The sequence below is a fragment of the Stegodyphus dumicola genome, chromosome 1 (assembly GCF_044657685.1).
Source record: "Stegodyphus dumicola isolate Sdum_Otavi_A_Nest chromosome 1, ASM4465768v1".
NCBI lineage: Eukaryota > Metazoa > Arthropoda > Arachnida > Araneae > Eresidae > Stegodyphus > Stegodyphus dumicola.
In genome coordinates this window covers 154916294-154939604 of record NC_140768.1, presented here as the reverse complement: position 1 = coordinate 154939604, position 23311 = coordinate 154916294, and the positions used below count along the sequence as shown (strand labels likewise).

General features: G+C 36.7%; 1 protein-coding gene across 1 annotated transcript in view; it reads left to right on the top strand.

Moving 5' to 3' along the window:
• The window catches only part of LOC118193971 (homeobox protein unc-42-like), a 169168-nt gene that overhangs the window by 123684 nt on the left and 22173 nt on the right, over positions 1 to 23311 (top strand). Inside the window, exons 2-3 of the mRNA XM_085822317.1 lie at positions 221 to 301; positions 7205 to 7482. Of these exons, the coding sequence (XP_085678443.1) occupies positions 221 to 301; positions 7205 to 7482 (359 nt within the window). The remainder of the gene's footprint in view (positions 1 to 220; positions 302 to 7204; positions 7483 to 23311) is intronic.

Genomic DNA, 23311 nt, shown 5'->3' with positions numbered 1-23311 from the left:
TTTCCTCTTTAGGATGTGTTAGTTCTTATAACATGAAGAGAATTGTCTGTTTATCGTATGGATGATCAGATTTATTGATTTATTTTATTTGCAAAATCAGGCCTTTTAAAAGGCAAGTGTTGACCATAAATTCTTTTCCTCTGCTATTTTACTTGAGCATATGTGAATTCTTATGAAAATAAAAGCATTAAAGAGGATTTTTTTTTCTTTTATTATGCAGCAGTTCAGGGTCGTCGAATGGTTTTCTACACGATGCCCACCTCCGTGGCATCTTCCACCCTCAGGCACGTCCAAAACGGAGGTAAGGCAGTCAATCAAACCCCTCTCTGACTATTTTTTAAAATTAATGCTTGAAAAATAAATAAATTTAATCCTTTGTTGAAGAATCAAAGTAAGTTGCATAAATTTGCATCGATATTTTCAAAGTTAAAATAGAGCCTGCTTCTTCAGCTGCAGAAGCCAAATGACGAAGGAGAAGCATGTGCTCACGCGATAACAAAATAGCCAACAATTTTGGGAAACAATCTAAAGTAAGGAGCAAGGCTATTAGCGCCATCTGTTGCCAAAATGTAAAACTAATTATGGTATAATTTTTTTATAATAAGCGATTTAAAGTTTTTAAAGCTGGAGAAGAAGATTCTGTTCAAACCTCCAAAACTAGTCCCGCAAATTTATGCAACTTATGTCGATATTTGTTGCTTCAATATCATTAACATTTATTTTTCGGCGTGTTAGTTTATTTAAATTTAAGCTTTATTCATACTGATTTTTTAAGTTTAAATAACTTAAACTGCATTTATAAAAAAATTTTAAACTCGTGCTAATTTAGAATGATTTCTTTTCATGTAGGAATGTTCTGAGTGCTATATTTTAACGTTTTGATTCGGAAAGTTAAATTTAATTCCCTAAGTAGGATATATTTGTTAGATGTACATACACGACGTAAATATTTATCAAGAGCTTTTACTCATATGTATATGCAGGAATTAACATAAATACAGTTGTTTAGACGAATATTAAAAGACAGAATTTATTATAGCGCTTCTGCTTCTATAAAACACCGTTATTTTAAACTTATATTATGATACATGAACCCCATTATTTGAACCCTATATTAGTGAATATTAATTATGAAATTTACCGAATCCTGACTACGAACTTATAAAGAAAACGGATTTTTAATGGAAAAATAAAAGCAAAATTCAAGAAAAAGTTAACAAAGTAAAATTATATATTTACAAAAACAAACGATTACAGAATAATCGAGCCATAATATAACGTAATATAAATAAACCATTGGTGTAATGACACATAATGGAAAAATACGAAGGATATTCCCCATTGACTTATATATATATATAAGTCAATTATATATATATATATAAATCAATTGCTTTTGGGGCCGACAGTTAGAGGCCCATTGACTTATATATATATATAAGTCAATGGGCCTCTAACTGCCGGCCCCAAAAGCAATTTGCCGAGGTTTGAGAAAATACATTTTTCTGTAAGTTAATTAACATAATTATGAAAAGAATTTGAAGAAAAAAATTATCATTTTTAAGATTAGTATTCCAATTTAACACTTTTTTATTGCCAAAAATGAATCGGAGAAGCGCCCCAAAAAATCTCCAAATTTACACTGTGATATAAATCTTATTCGAAGATTTGAAGATACAAATTTGATTAAATTTTATTCGTATTCGTCAAGAGCCCAGCACCGGCCGAGCGGTAAAGTCGCTGAACTCTAGTAGTTCGGTCCGAGGTTCGAATTCCGCGAACGGGCTGACTGCGTGTGCGTTTTCGTGGTTTTCTCCATGCGTAACGTGTATGCGAGCAAGTTCCTTTAGAAAGTTATCCACGAAGGCATCCGTCCCTTTACGCTAGATAGCCCTCGAGGCTTTGCCTTAATCACATAACTCCCCCCAAAAAACATCGTACTCGTCAAAATATAAATTTCAGTTACACATTTTTGTAAAAAAAGAGTCTGTTTGTTTGGTAGTGTATTTACATATGAACAATTTTTTCCGTAGTTTAAAAATTAATAATTCTAAGGAAAGAATCAGATTACTCATAGAACCAGGCTGCTGATGAGTATCTATAATCGTGATGATAGTACCTCCCAACAATTTTTCTCCAGTTACAAGCTATCAAAATCAAAACATCATATAGTGTTGGAGCTGACAGTTGTAATAAGAACAGAATTTATACTTAGTTTATTAGGAGTAAGTAGTAAATAAGTTTATAGGTAGTAAACAGAAGTTTACAATTATTTACACACAAATATGTATTTCTTCTGTATCCTGCTTATAAAAATGTAATAAATAGAAGAAAGGAGATTTGTTTATCATTATTATTCACAAATTTTATACCTCTTCGGAAATTTTCTCAGTTAGTTTATTTTTAATTTAAATTAAAACAACTTATTTTTGTATGGCGGGCACTAGCCATTTTTTAGGCTTTGGCCACTACTGAGATCAGAAGCGGTGGTCATTTTATTATGGAGGCACTTAAAAGGCGACCACTGTGTTACCTGCTATGAAGAGACAAGCAATTTACATTATTGCATTCTCCGGGATTCAAACCGGGGCAGTTTCGGTATGGCTTTATTTAATAATAGGAAAGCACCAATAAGGCTACCTGCCTAAGGGAAGGAATGCTTTCGTGGAGGACTTTCTAAGGGAAATTGGCTCGTTTATACGTTACACATGGGGAAAAAAAAAGAAAACGTGCATGCAGCCAGTCCGTTCGCGGGATTCGAACCTCTGACCTAACTATCAGTGTTCAACGACTTTACCACTCAGCAATATACTAGAATTACAAAGGTTAACCAACAGGAATTTCTCTTTGAAAGCTAAAGGCAAGACTTACATGCTTACATGCGTTTAGCTTTCAAACAGAAAATAAGTATGAATTTTAATTTTTTTCATTTCATCATTGTTATTATTGTTTATATATGTTTTGACAAATATTTAATAATTGTTTTTAAAAAAATAATTACGAAATAAAGTTTTGTAAAAAAAAGGTCCTTTCCTTTAGGGGCTTTCAGGTCGGGCATTCGGCCCGCATACAGTTACAGTTTGAGATCACTCTTCTAAGCAACAAGTTGCTCAAAAATTGCTAGATAAATAGGCGATTTATGTCTTACAAAAACTTCTGTATACGACACTATTTATTAAAGAGTAGTAATCAAAATGTCTACAGATATGCAATGAAAAGATAAACATATTGCTGCGTGCTTACGGGTTCTAAGAAATTGAATGCACACAGAACCGATGATGACCTTGGTAAAATTTATTTTATCGAAAAGAATACTTCACATTTCTGAAACTTTCCACAAAATACGCCTACAGCTCTTCTCAGCATCACAGAGCACAATCAGCAGTTAACATTCAAACTACTAAGAGCGTTAAATACAATGCAATGCAAAGCGCATCTAAACAGCGAAGCTCACACGGAGATTTCTCAATACACCCTACTCGACTGTGAACTGAAAAATAGATGCTTTCTCTGGTCTTTTATAGTTTTCCCCCGGCCGAAGAGAAATCTCTACTCTCTTATACTTCTCGAATATACTGGCAGTCATATGAGGGCGGGATACAGTTACAGTTACATATAGGATCGATTACAGTTACGCAGGAACAGGACCAAAATGTCGCCAAATGATTACCAAGTTTGGCGAAATTTGCGATTTCTGTCCGAATTTCACGACGAAAATGAGTCTCAAAAACCGTCTCCAGCTAGGCGATATCTCGCCAATTTAGAGCGATAGCTATTTACTGGGTGTGAAAGAGACTTGATCACGTAATCTTATTTTTCTCGCAGAACTTCGTCTCTTTCAAACATTTCATATTACATTACACAAAAAATATTACAATGTTTAGTGTAATTTTCCTAAAATTATTTACATATATAGAAAACTTGTAATATTATTAAAGATAGCAAGTGGAGAGTATGAAAAATATTTATTTTTTTAAACAGGCATTTTAATATAGTAAAGTCATAAACAGGCATAGGCATACATTTCGCCTATATTTTTCAATTTTTCTTTTAGTCTTTTCTTAGTTTGTCATATCAATATCCGGTTGTATTAGTAAGATGGATTGCAAAACTTTTTTTGTATTTTAATTATTAGCATTTTGTAAATTTATTTGTTAAATATAATTAATTTATTCCCATTTCTCGCACCTAAGCCCCCACAAAATTTAATTTAACGGCAAAATCACAAACTATTTAAAAGTAGTATGCCTTTAGAATTTCCGACATACAGTCTCGCGGAGATAAAAAAATTTTATTCCTTACGATGTTGCCACTGCTGGCTTTGAATTCGTTGAGTTTATTAATGAAAATTTTACAAAATATGAAATATAAAATTTGAAATTCCAAATTTGGGCTTCCAAGTACACATGTTCGGGTGGACAATTCGTTACTCAAAATTGGACGGGCCTAGGTACCGTCGTTTTTTCACAATGGGAGGAACACACATACGTACTTCGTACACATACGCAGATTCTCCATTATTTAATTTCTTAAGAAATAATACAGAGTGATAATATTTGGTAGCAACTATTTGAAAAGTGATTCGCAATTTATAGTAGACGACGCAAAATCCTGAGACTAATATCCCATTTCGGACTAAAAAATTCATGCCAATAATTAATGCTCCATCGCGAAATCTAAACTTATACTGCTATGAGGCTTTTAAAACTTTTGTAATTTTGCTGTTGAATTGTATATGGCGAAGAAAATGGCGATCAAGAATATAACAAAAAAGACAAAAAAATGTGTGTTAGTAGGAGTGAGAGTAAAAGGGGCCTTGCCCCTGAAGGACAATTGTTTTTATTTTGAGATTTTGCCTCGAATCACTATAAACGGCAAATCACTTTTCAAACTGTTGCCACCAAATATTAGAGCCCTGTATTATATTTTAAGAAATTAAATAATGAAGATTCTGTCTAAATGTATGTATGTTTCTCGCATTGTGATAGCACATCGGTACCTAGAACCATCCAGTTTTCAATAACGTAATCTTACTGTGAATATGGGCATGTGGAAGCCCAAATTTCAAATTTGGAATTTCTTTTATTGTCGATTTCATATTTTATAAAACTTTAGAGAATTTTTCATTAACAAACTCAACGATTTCAAAGTGAGTAATGGCAATATTGTACGAAAAAGATCATTTTTATCTCCAGCGCGCGAGACTGTATCGGAAATTCTAAAGATAGGCTCACTTATTAAAATTATTTTGCGATATTGCTCTTGAACCAAATTTTATGGTTTAAGTGCGGAGAACCTGATATTTAATAAATAAAAGTAACACACAAAATGCTAAAAAACGCCTCTTTGAACGCAATCTAAAATATGAAACCTTTCAATTTTTTTTAACCTTTTGTAACAGAAATTCTTGTGCTTGATTTTCTTAACTAGTGGAGTGTTTGTATGCTCAAAGAATTCACATTTTATTACGGAATGCTTAATAACTTAATGATAGGTTTTGCAAGGAAACTGTAGATATCTTTTAATACATATTATTTCTCGCTAAATTTACTTAATTTAGAAATATTTTTAGCCTTAACTTTTAACTTTAACTGTTCAGTTTTTAGCTTCATAACTTTGCATATTTTTAGAAAAATTCCATTTTTACTGCTTTATTCTCCTCTTGAATTTTATTATTTATCAAAGCTTTATGCTTAGATAATGTTGGGGAAAAGTTTATATTTGATTTTCATAATTGGTTAAATTACAGCCAGTTCTTTGATGGCAGTAGCTTTTAATCCAATTTAAGAACATTATTATTATTATGCCTGCCTTACTATTGATTGCCATTATTAATGCAGAATATTTGCATTTAAATGCTGTCTAATATTTGCAGATTAATATATTTTAGCTTATTAGTATGAAACCTTTTCAAAAATTTATAACTGTATCGCATTCCAAGTTCATGTATACAATAATTTAGAATTTGATCGTGGAACGGGGCGTGGAATATGATTTACAGAATAATGAATAATGGAATAATTTGACAAACATTTTTTAAGCCAATATAGATAAACTGGGACACTAAACGCACCTGCTTTGGAAGAACTACATTGGTATTGAATAAATTCAAGATGCAATATCTGTTCAGAATAATTTAGTTTCGGTTTAGCTTTATTTTAATTGGTCAATAATAGCTTTCTAAAATCAGTACTGGTCGAAACCTTTTATGTAAATATTTGCGTCATGAGCGTTACGTAAGAATTGTGTGAATGGATTAATTTTGAAATAAAGCAGTTTACAGTGATTTATTATAAGCAGTTATTATTTTCAGGATTGAAGGAGAAATTACCCATATTAAAACAGTGGGTTAACGGACTATTGCAAATTTAAGTTAGAATTTTGATATACGTATTCATCTTACATGCATTTGCCTTATACATGCATTTGCTGGGAGGGGGGCGAGCGTAGTTAAAAAAAAATCACACTTAAAAATCACTTTTTTTGCTCTTTTTCTGTATGTATAAACTTAAAGCTTTATTCGCTTCTTTAAATAAATGTAGAAAATAATGATTTCATTTTTCAGAGCTGTGAAAGTTAAAACATTTAATATTCAACTTAAACAAAGTTAAAATGGATTTATTTATTGTTGAAAGTATTTAGTGATCTCCAAGTTTTCGAATAGTTCATTTAGTCTAAAAATCATCTCAAACAGTCAGTTAAAAAGGATAGTTATCTTAAACAATAGTCATCAATATAAAAATCATCTAAAATAATAGTCATCTCAAATAATACATAAAAAATAAGAATCATAAAAATATTTTTCATTTAAAGTAGTAGTTACAATACTAATAGTCGCAAAAGTAAGTAAATTAAAAAATATTCGTCTAAAATATAGTCATTAAATTAATAATCACAAAAATATTTTTCATTGAAAATAATAATTTAATAGTCGCAAAAGTAAGTAAATTTAAATAATAGTCTTCTAAAATAAGAGTCTTTAAATTAAGAGTATTATCATTTAAAATATAGAAGAAGTTACAATAATAATTATCGCAAAAGTAAGTCAACTAAAATAATAATCATAAAAATAAAAGTCAGGAAAATTATAATCTTAAAAACAATAGTCTCTTCATCTAAAAATAGCAGTCATGAAAACAGTACTCATCTAAAATAATAATCATATTAAGTAATAGTCATCTGAAATAGTTATTTCGTTTTATAGTGCTGACTGCCGCAACAGAAGGTGCCTTTAAAAAGCTAAAGGTCGAGACAAGCCCGACGTTAGTGACATCGGCGAGCAGCCTTACGCCCCCGACGTCGACCCCGGGAGCTACAGGGGGCACGTGCCCGCCGACCCCAGCCAGACGTCGCCACAGGACAACCTTCACGCAAGAACAGCTGCAGGAATTAGAAGCAGCGTTCGCCAAGTCACATTATCCGGACATCTACTGCAGAGAAGAACTGGCCAGAATCACAAAACTCAATGAAGCGCGCATACAGGTCAGTTTCTTTCTGATATTCATTTTCCTTTTTACATATTAAATTAAAATTATCGTTAGCTATCTAGATAAGCTCAGAAGTGACAGACTGGAATTTTTTTGAAATTATCTCCAGTGAATTTTGCAAAAACGTTGAAAGAGGAATCGCGGAAACAAAACTAATTCAAAAGAATGTCCTCTCAGAAATTAATGCAGTGAGATCGGATCTCTCATCAACTTTTATGATATTTTTAAAGCTGTTTACTTCCTTGTACGAAGTAAAGGAAGTATTGTAATCGCGTAAATTATATTTCAAAGAAAATATTTTGACCGCTCTCGGATCCATTCGAATAATTTTTTGCATGACACCTGTACGTGCGGACAGAATAAAAGACTCATTTTTTCAAAACGGATTGTAAAATATATTTTAAAAGGATTCGAAAGAGCTTCAAATACCCGGATTGGGGAACCCCGAATTTTTAATCTTATATGTTGGTAAACTGTGCAGTTTTTGCTTTAAAAGTGGTTGAATTATGCTGTTCTTATGTTCCGGTTAAGGTTTTCATGTCTTTGCTTAATCTGCATGCAATAGTTGTAGGATTATCAACAATTTAAAAGTGGCGCTAGACCTAAAGAGGCAGCCATTGGTTTACATTTTAAACTCTTAAGTGGGAAAAGGAATTAAGGCATTTGGTGCACCAAGTTCAGTGTCTTTTGCCCAGTACGGCTGAAAGTTGACTTCAATTTTGCACACCGAAAATTTGGTCTTTCTGCCAGTTGGCTGAACTCCTTGTTTTGGTGTATAAGCTTTAATTTTACTTGTAAAAATTGTTGTTTTAACCTGTTTTTAATTGTATTAGATGTTTTAGGTTTTTCTGTGTTTTAGAATTTTTAATGAACTTGTTTTGAGCTTTCATGCATTTTCATCTTGCCACGAAATGAGAACTCAATTGATTGAATGAATCATCATCAGTTCCATCTTTCACCAACATCGACATCCTTGCTGCAGCAAGAATTATGTTTTCTTTCACAAATTGAATGACTTTGCATTCGAAATCAGCACTGTGTTGTTTCGTTTGGAAGGAGCCATATTAACTACTAAAAGGAAGACTAGATCAACTGTATTTTAACTAAAGCAAATTCGATTTATTAAAGCCTAGGATGTTCACTTTAAAATCACGGCTTCAAATAACTACAGGAAGAGAAAACGTCTGACTCTAATTCAGAGATTTCTTTCGGGTCGGAAGAAATTCTTACCCCAATTTCTATCAGATTTTCTCAAAACCCTAGACTAATATTCTTGTGCACATTTGCACTGAATACAATTAACTCTCTTTGCAGAATTATTTACTCCCTCAAGCATTTCCCCCTACACACTTATCGTTCCCCTTATCGCTTGTCAATTCAGTATACCATTGCTCGAACGCGTGGGAAAAAATCTTCGAATGAGTGACTTCAATAGATACAGTCGCACATGTATTTTTCAGGTTTCTTCGTAAAGAAAAGGGTGCGCGTTATACGGCGAATATGCTTAAAAATTAATAAATGTAGTTTGAAATTACAGGTGTGCGTTATACACCATTGCGCATTATACGATGGAATATACGGTATATCCTTTCATTACTCTTTCGGTTTCTTTCTTTTATAACTATTTTTATTTATATCTCTTTTCTCGATGTCTTTCCGTATTCCTTTCCTATTGAATTAGTATATTCTTTCTTTTCACATCTTTCTGCTATTATTTCTGTCTTCGCGTTAGTATCTCCCTTTTCGTAATTTTTTCTTCTTATTGAGCCATTTTCATCTTTTCTATTCTTCTGCTTCGCTCTCAACCAAATACGTGCCTTGTTTTAATTTTCTTCCAAAATGCTTCTTTGAAAACTTCTTAGGTGTTAATAGTTATTGTTAATTAAATTTATCAAGCTTTATTAGCACGTAGAATAATGTACACCATAGTTAAAAGTATCTTTCACGAAACCCTTAAAATATACTTAAGAAACCACTTAAAGGTAAATTTAATTGCAATAAGGAACTTTAGGTTTTAGATGCACATGGAATTTTTTCGCGATGAGGAAAAGAAACACTATCATAAAAATAACATAGATATGAATAATGCGATCTTAATAAAAAGACGTTAAATACTAATCTTTCAAAAGCAAACATTGGGATCAGAAAAAGAACTTTCTGATGTAAAAAACTAAAATATAACTTGGTTATGGTGCAAAAGGCACTTTTATCCTGCACTTCAGTTAAAGAAAAGATGATAATGCATTAAAAATTCTGACATAACAATTATCTCTGGGATTAAATAATAAAAAAATCTGGCTGTATGTATATAAACAGGTTGTTTCATATTGAATGGGACAAAAAGAAAACTGTAATTACTTTATTTTGATAAATCAAATTTACAGTCAAACTACAATTATTCAAGTCTCTGTAGACGTTCTCAGTATGCTCTTTGGTGACAAGGCAAATATTTATGCTGTATTCCAATTCGTGCACACTCGTGATAGAATATCCTTTGTTGAGTTATGTGGAAATAGAGGCACGAACACGTTATCTTTAACAAAATCCCATATGAAAAAATTACAAGGGATTAGATCTGGGGATCTCGGTGGCCAACAAAGCAATAGCATATCGTTTGACCGAGCTCAACCAATCCAGCGATGGGGCAGACTATCATTCATGTGTGGCGCATGTTTTTATGCCAGTGGGATGGAGCAGAGGAACTGCTTCCTCCAATGAGGGAACAGCAACTCTGATAGCCCATCTGGATAAATGCATAGATTAATCGATTTTGCCTCGAAGGAAAAAGGAGCTAAATTAGAACTGTTGGCAACGGAGCAGAAAAGATTCCCTTTTGGAGAATCACGCCCATTTTCGATAACACCTTGTGGGTTTTCCGTGCCTCAAAATCGTAAATGGCGATTAATTTTTTCAGAAACACGAAAAGAAGCTTCATCCGTAAATACCAGTCTGTTTGTGAAAACCTCTGCCTCTAGTTTACCTTGTTTTAACCCCCTGCACCATCTGAAAGAAGCGTGACAATAATTGTAGAAGTTTCCTTAACACACTCCACGAAGGCACATTGAGTTACGAACGCGCAGTACACAATGGTTTTGTGCCACTTTGTTAAAACGTTCCACGAATTTTATCAGCCACTTTGGTTTTGGCCTCTGTTCCTCCTGGGCTGTTTTCTAAAGGGGTTATTATATCTAGCTACAATCCCTGAAACCTCGCCGAAAATGTTTCGGCTGCAGCTCTGTCCCGGGTAGAGATCAACCAATCAAACGAAAGTTCTGCTTCTGAAGAATCAAGTGATCCCAACCTGAGGGATAATACTGTTTGGAGTTCAAGTCTGTTTAGTAAGTAAAAATGGTAACCTAGCTATGGAGGTTTCGTGGAAATGTGCGGGTTCTGAGAATTGATCCTTTCGACGTCCAGTCCCTCGTAGCGGAAACATATGTGATTGGGAATTTACCTAGAAGCCCGTGTACCGTTCGATGTTGCGACGGATCTCCCGATTATGCGTTGGATTTACTTCCAATTACACCACGAAGGCACGCGGAAAGGAGCGAGAAAATAGATATTACTCTTTAAAAAATGTATTCAGTTTATGATGCATCTACTTAAAATATTAAATATTTTTATGAAATTACCCTAATTTGATTTATTAAATTCATTAATTATTTTTGTAATAATTATTTTAGGATGTTAACTGCGTATAGTGTAATAACTATAGAAATAATAAATACACAAGCTAGTGTAGTAAAAATAGAAGCTTCACTATCATTACATTGAACTTGATTCTATATTCTTTAGCGCATACCTGCAACTAAATATATTTATTGAAAGCTGTAGTATGTTAAATATAATATAAGCAAATTTTCAGGTTTCACTAATGCATCTTTATTAAAAAAAATTCTGTCCTAATGAAACGAAAGGGTAATTGATTTTTCCTCGTATTAAAAATGAAAGCCTAAATATACATCAGCTTTTAAAATTGACACTTTATCATGAACAGTTATCTACAGCAGCTTCAAAATCTGTACTGCTATGTGAAATTTCATGTTAATTAACCAGTTATCTTATCAGGTTCAGTATTCCTCCTTACTTGCTTGGGGAACATTCAATGACCTGACTCGGAACAGGGAGCTTACTAAAGCTATGTTCAATAACTGTGGGAAGTGGACAAGATACACAGGAAGGGTATACGAAACCCTTTATTTTTACGTGAAGTCTACGTGAAGATTGGCCGTATATTAACAGAAAGGCCGTATGTAGTACAGAGAACTGTTAACACTACGATACGTTTAAAATTATCAAGAGGATTAAACCTCTGGCCTTGAAGGCAACCAGCAACCGAGTAAAACTGCTAAGGCAAGCGGCCTGCTTCTACTAACTCCTTCCTCTCTCTTGCTTGGCAAAAAGCCACAACTTGGCGTTCGCAAGACAAATTTGCATAAATAATTTAAAATTCTGGCCGGAAGTAGAAAATAAGAAGTGATAGTAAAGATTTAAAATAAAATAAACGTTAGTAAAACTTAAGATCCTTACATACTTCCCGCCAGAGTTAATTAGTTTGAAACTGAGGTCTAAAACGACCTTGTTGAAAACTTTTAGCTCTAGAATCTAACGCGAGGCCAATCTTTTACAAACATTTCTCACTAGAAACTAGAAATTTAAAAAAAAAATTCGTTTTTACATTATCAACTCCATGGACAATTACTTTTCACTGTACTGCATCTAAACAGGAGCTTTTAGTTGAAATCTGGTTCCTTCCAGAGATTTGGAAGGAAAACTAGTTTAATGAAATGTTACACAATTAAATGGCAAGTAACATGAATATTTATATTTCTCTTAACATTCTTATTTCATTCATGACTTTATTTAATTATCTCTCCCCTTGCTCTCTGACATGTGTTGTAAAAGAAAACACCAAACACGAATGTGTTTATGTACAAGTGTTCAACACTACCGCCTACAATCAAAACACTAATGTGCTAAAATTCAACATAACAAGACCTCGTAACACACCTTATATTCATCTCTAAACCCTGAGGTACTATTCTGAAAGTGGCTAACTCTGAAGTGTAGCGTCAGAGAGTCTAACTACATTCATTCAACCTTTAACACATATTCACAATAATTTGGTCTTTTTACAGTCACACGAATAAGTTAAAAATTTTTGGCATTACTTTCACTTTTAACATATCACAATATTTCTTAACGTTTAACATAACAGTTCACATTGTATATAAGAACATATTAACATGCCGTTAATTTTACGCATTTTAAAACATACATTAGTAGTACATTGTTAACTTCTATTCTTTTCCAAGCAAGTGCCAATTCTTCTACATTGAAATACTACATTTCAAAAGTCTTTCAGACTAAACCTTCTTTCTTGCCAAAATCTTTTAAATAAAATTGTATACAATAACTTTTACAATATTCAAGTATTTACACATTCCTATTATACATTAATTTTAGTTCTACTCGCGAGTAATTGAAAAACACAATACCAAAATAGGTAACAACTCATTTCTCGCCTTTTTGGCGATAAAGGTAGACCTCACATGAGGTAAAACGTCTTGAATTCTGCCACTTGCAGTAAGAATGAAAGATTAACTTAAGGTTGCAAAGTAACATAAAATTTTACTTATCTTTGTGATATTCGGACATTCTTTTTTCTGCCCAGTCCTGGAAGGTAGCAAAGATTAGCGTTTGGTTTATCTTCCTTCTTGTGCGGGGTCGCCCTTCAGTTCCTTCCTCTATCAACTTTCTTTTCCCTCCAGTTCGGTCACCCTTGAAGACCTTCTTTTTCGCCTCTGCCTGTGGTCTTGGCCGTTTGATGGCAGCTGGTCTTGGCGGAACCGGGACACTTCTCTCTCGTTCCTGCTTGGATCTCGTTGCTGGCCGTTCAAATTTTCCTTGTATCTTTGCCTCCGCCGCTGGTGTTCCTTCCGTAATTCGTCGACATTTGCTGCGTAGAGTCCTGTCCGATGGGTAGATCTTCCGTTTGGGAGCCGGCTTATAGTTGCCGTTATTTCTCCTGGCTCTCTTTGCATTCGTCGTGCTTCTCCCTTCTTCATTCTGGGGGTGGTCGTGCGCTCTCTTTTCTGGTCGGTGGAACGGCTTCTTTTTCTTGTTACCTTCAATTTTCCAACGGGAAAACTTTCTTTTCAATTGCTCCTGCCTCCTAATGGCTTGTCGTTGTTCCACCTCTGAAGCTTGTGCCTGCCGTGCCTGCCGTGCTGGATCCTGCAAAAGATCTTTGAATATTTGCATTTTATTACGGTCATAGTATGGTTTTATCTGGTCAATGTTTGCGGAGCATGTTTCACCATTCCTGGCTTTTAACACCACTACAGCGTGAGTTATTTTTTCTATGACATATGGTCCTTCAAATCGTGGAAAAAAAATTTGGCGGTTTTATCTTCTGGTGCTGAAGAAAGTGAATGCTTAATTTTTAATACTTCATCTCTTACTTTATAAGTTACTCCCCGTCGTTTCATATCATAATAGAGCTTCTGTTTTCTTTGTGCTACTTCAGTGTTCTCTTTTGCTTCTTTAATTAATTTTTCTATATCACCCATTTTAAATTCTGGGGCTCTTTGTTGAACATAAAATAATTTATCTAACGGCGTTATAATCTTTCTGCCTAAAAATAACTCAGCAGGAGTTTTGCCCGTTGTATCATATTTTGCGGTCCTAAGGGCGAAAGCTAATTCATTGACATAGCTATCCCAGCTTTTATGAAAATTTTTAACATAACTACGGATAATTTTCACTATATTTCTTTTGACCCGTTCCGCTATATTTGATTGCGGCCGATACGGGACCATTTTTAAATGACGTATGCCCAGTTTTTGGCACATGTCTTCAAATATATTACTTACAAATTGAGGACCATTATCCGATATAACTTTTAGGGGCGCCCCGTATTTTAAAATATATTTATTTAAAATAGAATCTGTAACTAATTTCGCGGAGGCTCGTTTTAAGGGAACAATTTCGGTCCACTTACTAAAATGATCAACCATAACAAGGAGATACCGACTTTTATTTAACTGACTTTTTGGGAAAGGGCCCAATAAATCAATGCCAATTATTTCATTTGGAAATTAGGATTTAATACTATTTAGAAACCCGGCCGGGCGGAAATTAATATAATTAACTGCTTGACATGTTGGGCAGGACTGGACATACGCCCTTGTTAACTTTTGCAGTTCAGGAAAATAGACTGCCTCGCGTACGCGTTGGATAATTTTTCGAATACCAGCATGAGAAGCTAATGGGCTGTCGTGTAACTCCTGCAGGATATTTAATCTAAGACTAGCTGGGATAACAGGTCGAAATTCGTTGTTGGAATTTGTAGTTTTTGTATAAAATTATTATTCTATTAGTTCTATTAGTTCGTAATGGGCCGCCCTATTTCTTATTGCCACAATATCTTGGTGGCTAAAATTTTCAGGATCCTTTAAATACTCATAAATGTTTCTAAACTCAGGATCCTTACCAAGTTCGGTTATTACAGTTTCTCGAGAATTTATTGTACATGCTGTGAGCATTGCCACCTTTACAGTATTACCTTCTTCATCTATTTTTATTCTGGATAGGGCATCTGCTACGATATTTTCCTTTCTGGGGTGTGCTTGATTACCAGATTATACTCTTGTAACTTGAGTGCCCATCTTATTAACCTTGGGGATAAGTTTTTCCCTGAATACAATCTAGTTACCGCCGCATGATCAGAATACACTGTTATTGGCGCCCTTCCAAAATAGACTCGGAACTTTTGCACTGCTAACAGAACTGCAAGTGCCTCTCTCTCGGTCGCGGAATAATTTCTTTGTGTTTGATTTAAAGTTCGACTAAAAAATGCCACGAGCTGCTGATTTTGCGAAAGTACCGCTCCTACCGCATAATCCGCTGAAATTTCTAAATTTTCATTCTTTTCAGGAAATTTCAAAACCGGGGCTTGCGTTAATGCTTGCTTTAATTTTTCCAAAGCACTATTATCTTCGGCCGTCCACGAGAATCTTGCCTTTTTCCTTTTTAATTTTAACAATGGTTCAGCAATAGTTGCAAAATCTTTTATAAAGGACCTATAATATGAACAAAGTCCTAGAAAAGAGGAGAGCTTCTCCGCCGTATTTGGCGGCGGATACTTTTGCACAGCGATTATTTTTGATTCGTCTGTCTCGATTCCTTTCTGAGATATTTTGTAACCTAAGTATTTTAATTCAGGGGCTGCAAATTTGCACTTTTCGACATTAACTTTTAGACCGGCATCATTTAATAATGAAAACACCTGTCTTAAATCCTGTACATGTTGGTGCAGATTATAACTAGTAATAATGATATCGTCTAAATAGATAAATGTGGACTTTCCAAGAACAGGCCTTAACACAATGTCCATACATCGCTGAAATGTTGCCGGTGCCCCTGAAAGGCCAAACGGCATACGCAGGAATGCATAAGTGCCAGACTTGGTTATAAAAGCAGTCTTAGGCACGTTTTCCGGTCTAAATCCTATTTGAAAATAACAAGTCGTTAAGTCTAAAGTCGTCATGTATTTGGTAGACGTTATGTTCCTTAGAATTTCTTCAATAATAGGTAACGGATATACCGGATATTTAGTCATGGAGTTTAATTTACGATAATCAATCGCAAAACGCCACCTTTTTGGATGTGTTACTGGATAGTTATTGTTTTTCTTACATAAAACCACCGGGCTAACATAACTACTTGAGATGGGCGTTATGATCTTTTTACGTAACATATCTCTAATGTGCCACTCTATAATTTTTCTTTATTCTTATCATACCGGTATGGTTTGTGGCGAACTGGCAGTGAATCTCCGGTGTCGATACTATGGTTAGTAACTTGAGTAAATCCTGGAATATCACTAAATAACGAAGCAAATTCACTTACCACTTGTCGGATTTTTTGTTGCTCTTCCTTAGGCAGGTGGTCAAGGTTTTACATTGGCGGTTCTGTTTTCTTTTCTCGAACTGGTTTCATCGTCAGCTTAAGGGTCTCTTCGTTAAAATCCAGTGTTGCTTCTGCCTCTGAAAGAAAATCTATTCCTAAGATGATATGTGCTTGCAGATTCTTTACTATAAAAAATATAATCTTTACTTGTTCGTCCTTGATACGAACGTATAGCGGTGCCTGTATCCAGGAGTGCGGTGGCTGGGATGTTATTAACCAACACTTCAATCTTTGGAAGAGTCAAATTTTTCACCATTACTGTATTTAACTTGAAGAGGGGTTTTCTTGGCCTTCGGACTTCCGCACCCTCCCGTCAGCAGAAATCCGTTTTAGTTTAAATCTTGTTTTTTCCTTTCCATGCTTTCCTACTTTTCCACTGGCCTTGAGACTTTTTTCCTGGATTGTTATTGAACTGTCGACGTTCGCCGGCTGTTTTTGGATGCTCGGGTTTCCTTGCCCACTGATTCGCTTTGCTTCCGTAGCCGTGTGCTTGACTTTGCTTTGGTCTTGGCGCACCAAATTGGTTTCGTTGCTCATATTGGCGTCTTCTTTCAATGTCCGCCGTTCTTCTACTTTCAAACTGGATTGCTAGCTCAAATAACTTTTCCAGTGTAGTCGGATTCCTTAATTCAATAAAGTCTTGTACTTGGGGAAGTAACCTCGGCAAAATCACTTGAATTATCTCAGGATCCGGACGGTTTCCATACAAGAGTTTGAAGACGTGAATTTTTCTTAAAATAAAGCTTGAGAGATTTTCAATTGGTTTCTGGTATATGCTGAAAAGTTCCGCTTCTAATTTCGCACGATCCCTTACGACAGGGAAGGCTTTTACTAAGGCAGTCTTGAAATTTTCGTAAGTATAGGTGCGACTTCCCGCTTGACCCAAGAGACTTCTGCCTATACATTTGAACCAATTAAGAGCTTGGCCCCTCAAAGCGCTGGTAGCTAAGGTGACTTTCTGGAACTCGTGCACGGGATACATCATGAAGTGGTCCTCCAATTTTTCCAAAAAACTGGTTACCGGTGAGACAAATTTGCATAAATAATTTAAAGCTTTTAATTCTGGCCGGAAGTAGAAAATAAGAAGTGATAATAAAGATTTAAAATAAAATAAACGTTAGTAAAACTTAAGATCCTTACAATCTTACTATTTTATCTGACTTTTTACTTCCACTTCCATCGGCCTAAAGCTGTATGTAAATTAGTTAATGTACTTACGCGCAGAGTTCTCGAGTTCGATAGAAAACCTTTGGCTGATATAGCTGATGTAACTCTACTATTCCTACCTGCAAATGAATTACTTGCATCGACTTTAGCTTTGCTAGCCGTAATTGCTTTGGGATAGCCCTGTAGAGACATTACGATTTTTCTTAAAATAGGGACATGAAAAATGAACGATGCTCTCTGCGGAACTCGAACCTGGACCTCTCAAATACGCACCAAATGTGCTACCGTTACACCACGAAGGCATGCTGAAACGAGGAAGAATATACCTTATATTTTTACCCTTTTAAAGGGCGACTGAGGATTAGGGGACCCGGTCGCCAAATCCTGATAGTGAAGAATCATCATCCACCACCTTTTTACTTCGTGCGCCACTGTAGCGTCATTGGGTTATTAATTTAATATATATATATATATTTAATGTCAAGATATTTAATTTCCAAGATATTCAATTTCAAAATTTCTAATTTTTGTTTTCAGCTTTCCTAGAGGAATCGGTTAATTAAGTAGTTAATTAAGCAATTCGAGGAAATAAGTTTAAATGAAGCGCAGCTCAAAATGTGTGTAATTTAATAAGCCGCACAAGGAAGAATGTGGTGTTCACATAAGACTTATTTCTTGTTGTTAATAGGTTACATAACCGTCAAGCCGAAGAGTAAATAAAAAATTTATTTTAAAACTTCTGAGTTTGTGATGTTCTAATTAGAAGTTAGGATGAGACAATAGGTCGTTAGTTAGGATTAGACGATAGAAGCGGTTATAGCTCCGCGAACAACATTTAGAATTTAGAGTAACCTGAAGATATACAATTGACCTTATAAGGAATTATCTTATTCCCCTTGTGTGCATTCATAGGGTAATCACATTCAACTTAAAACTGAAGATACTTGGTGTGAATATAGCGAGGGCACAGTCGATATCTCTTGTTTCCTATTCGAAATAGATGAACAATAATTCTCAACGTCTAGATTTGGTTTACTGCCTCACACTTTAGGGTAAAATGAATTGGTATATTAATATTATGTCCCGTGTATCATGTTCCATTTGTTAACTCGTCGAGATAAGAAGATCCGAGGTTCGAATCTCCGTGAGAGCAATTTGAGTTTTCACGTTTTCTGCTTTGATACAACATAAGACTGTTGGGCATCGTGATTTCACATAATTTTCCTCCTTCCATCTAAGGCCTACCTGATCTCTGACGGAAAAGACTACCTGAAGAAAAACATTCTGACTTTTAGCGTTTCTCTCCGTCGGTAAAAGGCAATAGTTCTGCAGGAAAAAACTGTTTGGTTTCCTCAAAAAGTTTTCCCATAAGATTAGTGCTCTCTCACCAACAATGAATTCAATGCACATATGGGGTGTAGCTAGTAAAAGAGCATCAACTGAAAGGGTGGGGTTATAGCACAAGTGATAAGTCGGAGAGATTGGTTGTGAAATCTTTCGAAGTGCATTGATTATTCGGTTAGATGCTGCCACCAAGAACTAGCAGGTGTAAGCAATAAGCGGTAGGTAAATATGTCTAAAGATGTAATAAGCTATATAAAACTGCAGAGTGAATATCGCACCCATAATGATGATGATGTGTAAAGACGAATACGTGTTTTAAGAATTGGTTATTGAAGAATCAAATTATATGTTTAATTTACGGCTACCTTCGTCTTCAAGTGCCATCCTTCTAACTCTGCAATAAAGCCTTGGAAAGTCATTAGGTTGATTGGAAGCCAGAGAGATGAAAAATATGCAACCGCCTTCGCCGGTAATCGAACCACGGACCTCTGGAATACCGGCCCAGCGTGCTACCGTTACATTACGAAGGACGCTAGGAAAGTGGGAGAAATATCTTAGAGCCTGTTCAAGTTATTCCAACTCAAAGAACAATCGTCAATCCATCGCAGCTATTACAAAATCATCATATTATAAATACATGTAATAAAATTGCTCCATTAGATGTAAAACAATTGCGTTATTATTTTTATAAGTCTGCATTATTGGATGAAATACGATGACTTGGTGAGATTTGCAACGGACTGGCTTGGAGAGGACTGCGACTTTGCTATGTAGTTAGCAAGATGACATTTGAAGAACACACATAGCGGCTAATTCCAAACTTCATTTTATTTTTCGATAATGCATTTTATCGCTGTGGGGGCGCTATGCGTAGGTAGCGGCACAGCTGAAATCAGCACAAGAGACGAGCGAAGAGAAGAAGAAGGAGTTGCGACGTAATTAAGCTGTCATGATCCCTTTTTTTAATTTTCAGATTCACCAGCAAAAAAATGAATATTTATTAGTAAAATACGTAAGCTAAATATTCGCAGTTTAACCGTTCAGTTCTCCGTCTACAGCTTTTCGCAGGGATTACAACTATCAGATTGTGAAGTTCAGTGAATTACGAAACTGTAAATCCTGAGCCGCAATTCTAAGATTCGTCCCAAACTCTACTCGGCCGACATTCTTTGCATTGCTCAGCAAACTTTTACACGACCTCACGGGCATTACGAAAGGTTAAGGTTACGAATATTACTTACAGAATTAAATCCAACAGCTGTTCTGAATGCGAACCTATAATTAGTCATTAAGACCGACGAAATGGCAGGCGGATGAAAATTGTCTCCTCCTCTGCAAATATTGTTCCAACGGGGGTGCCTTCGATTCACAGTATCTCTGTCAGTACTAAACTGATTAGGTATACACCACCTTTAAAACCCGGATTTCGGACAGGGAGGGGGCTTGCATTGTGCGATGTAGGCAAATAATTACAAAGGGGTCACCTGGCTAATGCGGTTTATGGGAGTGAAGTCTGTCTTGCCCAGGGGCTTCGGCTGGCTTTGACACGGTTCGCCACTTATTGCATTCCGATGGCAGGAACCTGTATAACGAGAGATAGGACTTCTAATCTCATTTCTCGCCATTGCACAGAACCGACAATGAGACTAAAGTAATTTTTAGGGGGGAGAACTTTATCAAGACCTCTTTTACCCGGCAACCCAAATCAAATCCGTTAAGTTTCGCCCTGGATGCCTTTCTCCTGCGCGCCATTACTTGGTCCCACTGATTGCAGTGGGAATGCGCGAAGGGTGGAGGAGGAGGAGCCGGAGCAACGTGGGAAGTGGGAAGGGTGAGCTTGGGAATGGAGGCACACAACGCTCCGGCTTTTTCGTGCGTGCGATGAAACGTCTTCAAGTCCATTACGCTGCCGCTTCCCGAGTGCAAATCGAATTTTGAGCCAGGGAGTTGTCGCAGAGCTGGGCTGCTGGGATGCCAATCTTCATTAAGGACCAGAGAACGGCTCTGCTCCCCCCTAATGCGGCGCTTTCCTTTCAACCTCCTCGCTGCTACTACTACTGCTGCTGCTGCTGATGCTCTAAGTGGCTGATGGAAGGGGGGTGGAAAGTGTCTGCTGGGTCTTACACGGAAAAGGGGGGGGCGAGAATTCCTTCGCTTCTCCTTCCTGGAACGAGACGCAAGCCGGAGAAGAAAAACAACAAGCTACCTTCATTTGGTATGACAAGAGCGTACGCAGCAGAGCAGGCAGTAATGGATTCTGCATATGAAACGGGCATTCCCTGCCACCCGCATGTGACGCCCCCCCCCCGGAAAAATCGCGTTATACGAATGCGAGCGGAGGAGGAGAAGACGCAGGAAGGAAAAAAAGGGGGAAGAGGAAAGTTTCGAAGTAAAGCGCCGGGAATTATGTAAGTGAGCTAAGGATCAAGTGGATGTACGCAGCTGTGGCTCCGATGAACCTCCACCCTCTCCCCTGCTCAAGCTGACTCCCTTCTCCATCAAAAGGATTCACGTTTTTACCCTTTTCCTCCCCAGGAACACAGAGGGGTGTTAAATAAAAACGCAAAACATCGTGCACAGACAATGGGATTGGCCCCAATACAACAAAGGACTTGGAATTTGAAATTTGTTTTTGGAGTAAACAAGCGTACTCTGCATACAGCTACACACACAGAGAGAAAGAGACGGAAAGCCGTGAACTGGAGATGCAAATTCCTCAGTTAAAACTGAGCGAAAAGAAAGTTGCGTGCGCTATCAATTATGCATATGCGATGTGATGGAACGCACGGAAGCAGATTTGTTTGCCTACAAAGACCCGGTAACGTTCTTCAGGTTTAGCTCGCAGATGGGTTTGTTTGCCGGGGACTTTTTCTTTGGAGCAAAAGTAATAACGAGATCATGCCTCATCCAGGCATACATAACTGGCTCGAGGAAGATCAAAAATCCTCCAACTTTTGCGATGATCCATCTGACAAATAGCATTTCTAGAATTTTGAACCACACTACGGTTTCTCTGAGCTTGTCTTTACCTTTGGGACGAAACTTCCTTGGTATGTAAATGGAATCGTAAAGAAAACAGAAGAAAGTGCTGCGTAGAATACTTTTTGAAAGCTTACTAACTATACAAAAAGAATGTTTCTTGTCTATTAATAACAACACACTTCGCTTACAGAACTTTGATTGCTCACCCATAACAATATCATTCATTTCCCGCTGTGAGTGGTTAATTCTGTTTTAGAAAAAAATGCCGTAAAAGATGATATATATATACACTGCCTACCAATAAGTATTTGGACACCTATGCAAATGACGATATCTGCGGTCCTAAGGTACGTCACGGACTCCGCCGGTATATATCGTGTAGGAAACAGCATCGGCTTTAGTCGCATGCAAGATGCCTCGCAGTTCGGAGCTCTCTGATTTCAAGAAAGGTATAATTATCGGGTATCACAAATGTGGCCGATTCTTAAGGGAAATATCTAGCGATCTGAAGTACCCAAAATCGACAGTGGCCTATGTGATTAAGAAGTGAAAGGTGAGCGGTGATTGTCGGAATGTGCCCCGAGTCGGCAGACCAACGAAACTGGGAGATAGAGACCGACGAAAGCTGTCGAGAGAAATTCAGAAGAACCGCACCTAACCGATGGCTCTCATCCGCGAGGAGTTTCAACAGGCATCCGGGAGTATTGTTTCAATGAATGCCATCCGTAAGGAAGCACATCTGCTTGATTTTCATGGTCGTGCTGCTGCCCATAAGCCTTTGATCACAAAGTCCAAACGCGCTGCTCGATTAATGTGGTGCAAAGCACATCGAAACTGGACCGTAGATCAGTGTACACGGGTTCTTTGGAGTGACGAATCAAGGTTCACCCTTTACCGTTCGGATGGCAGGGTCTGGCGTCTACCTGGAGAACGTCTCCTGCCAGAATGCATTTGGCCAACAGTCAAGTTCGGCGGAGGTGGAATTATGGTCTGGGGGTGTTTCTCCTGGTATGGGCTGGGACCCTTGGTCCCCATTCATGGTAAGCTCAACTCCGATGTCTACTGCACTATTTTGGATGACAATGTGCTTCCTATGTTATGACAGTTTTACGGGTTGGACCCCTGTTACTTTCAGGACGACAATGCCAGTTGTCATGTTTCGACGTTAGCCAAGGCTTGGTATGGTGCCAATGGAGTTCATCGAATGGACTGGCCTGCCCAGAGCCCAGACCTGAATCCTATCGAGAACCTCTGTGACGAGTTGCATCGCCGAATTCAGGGGTGCACTACCCGTGCAAAATCGGTGAAGGAACTTCTATGTCTTCTCCAAGCCGAGTGGAAGAAAATACCACTAGCTG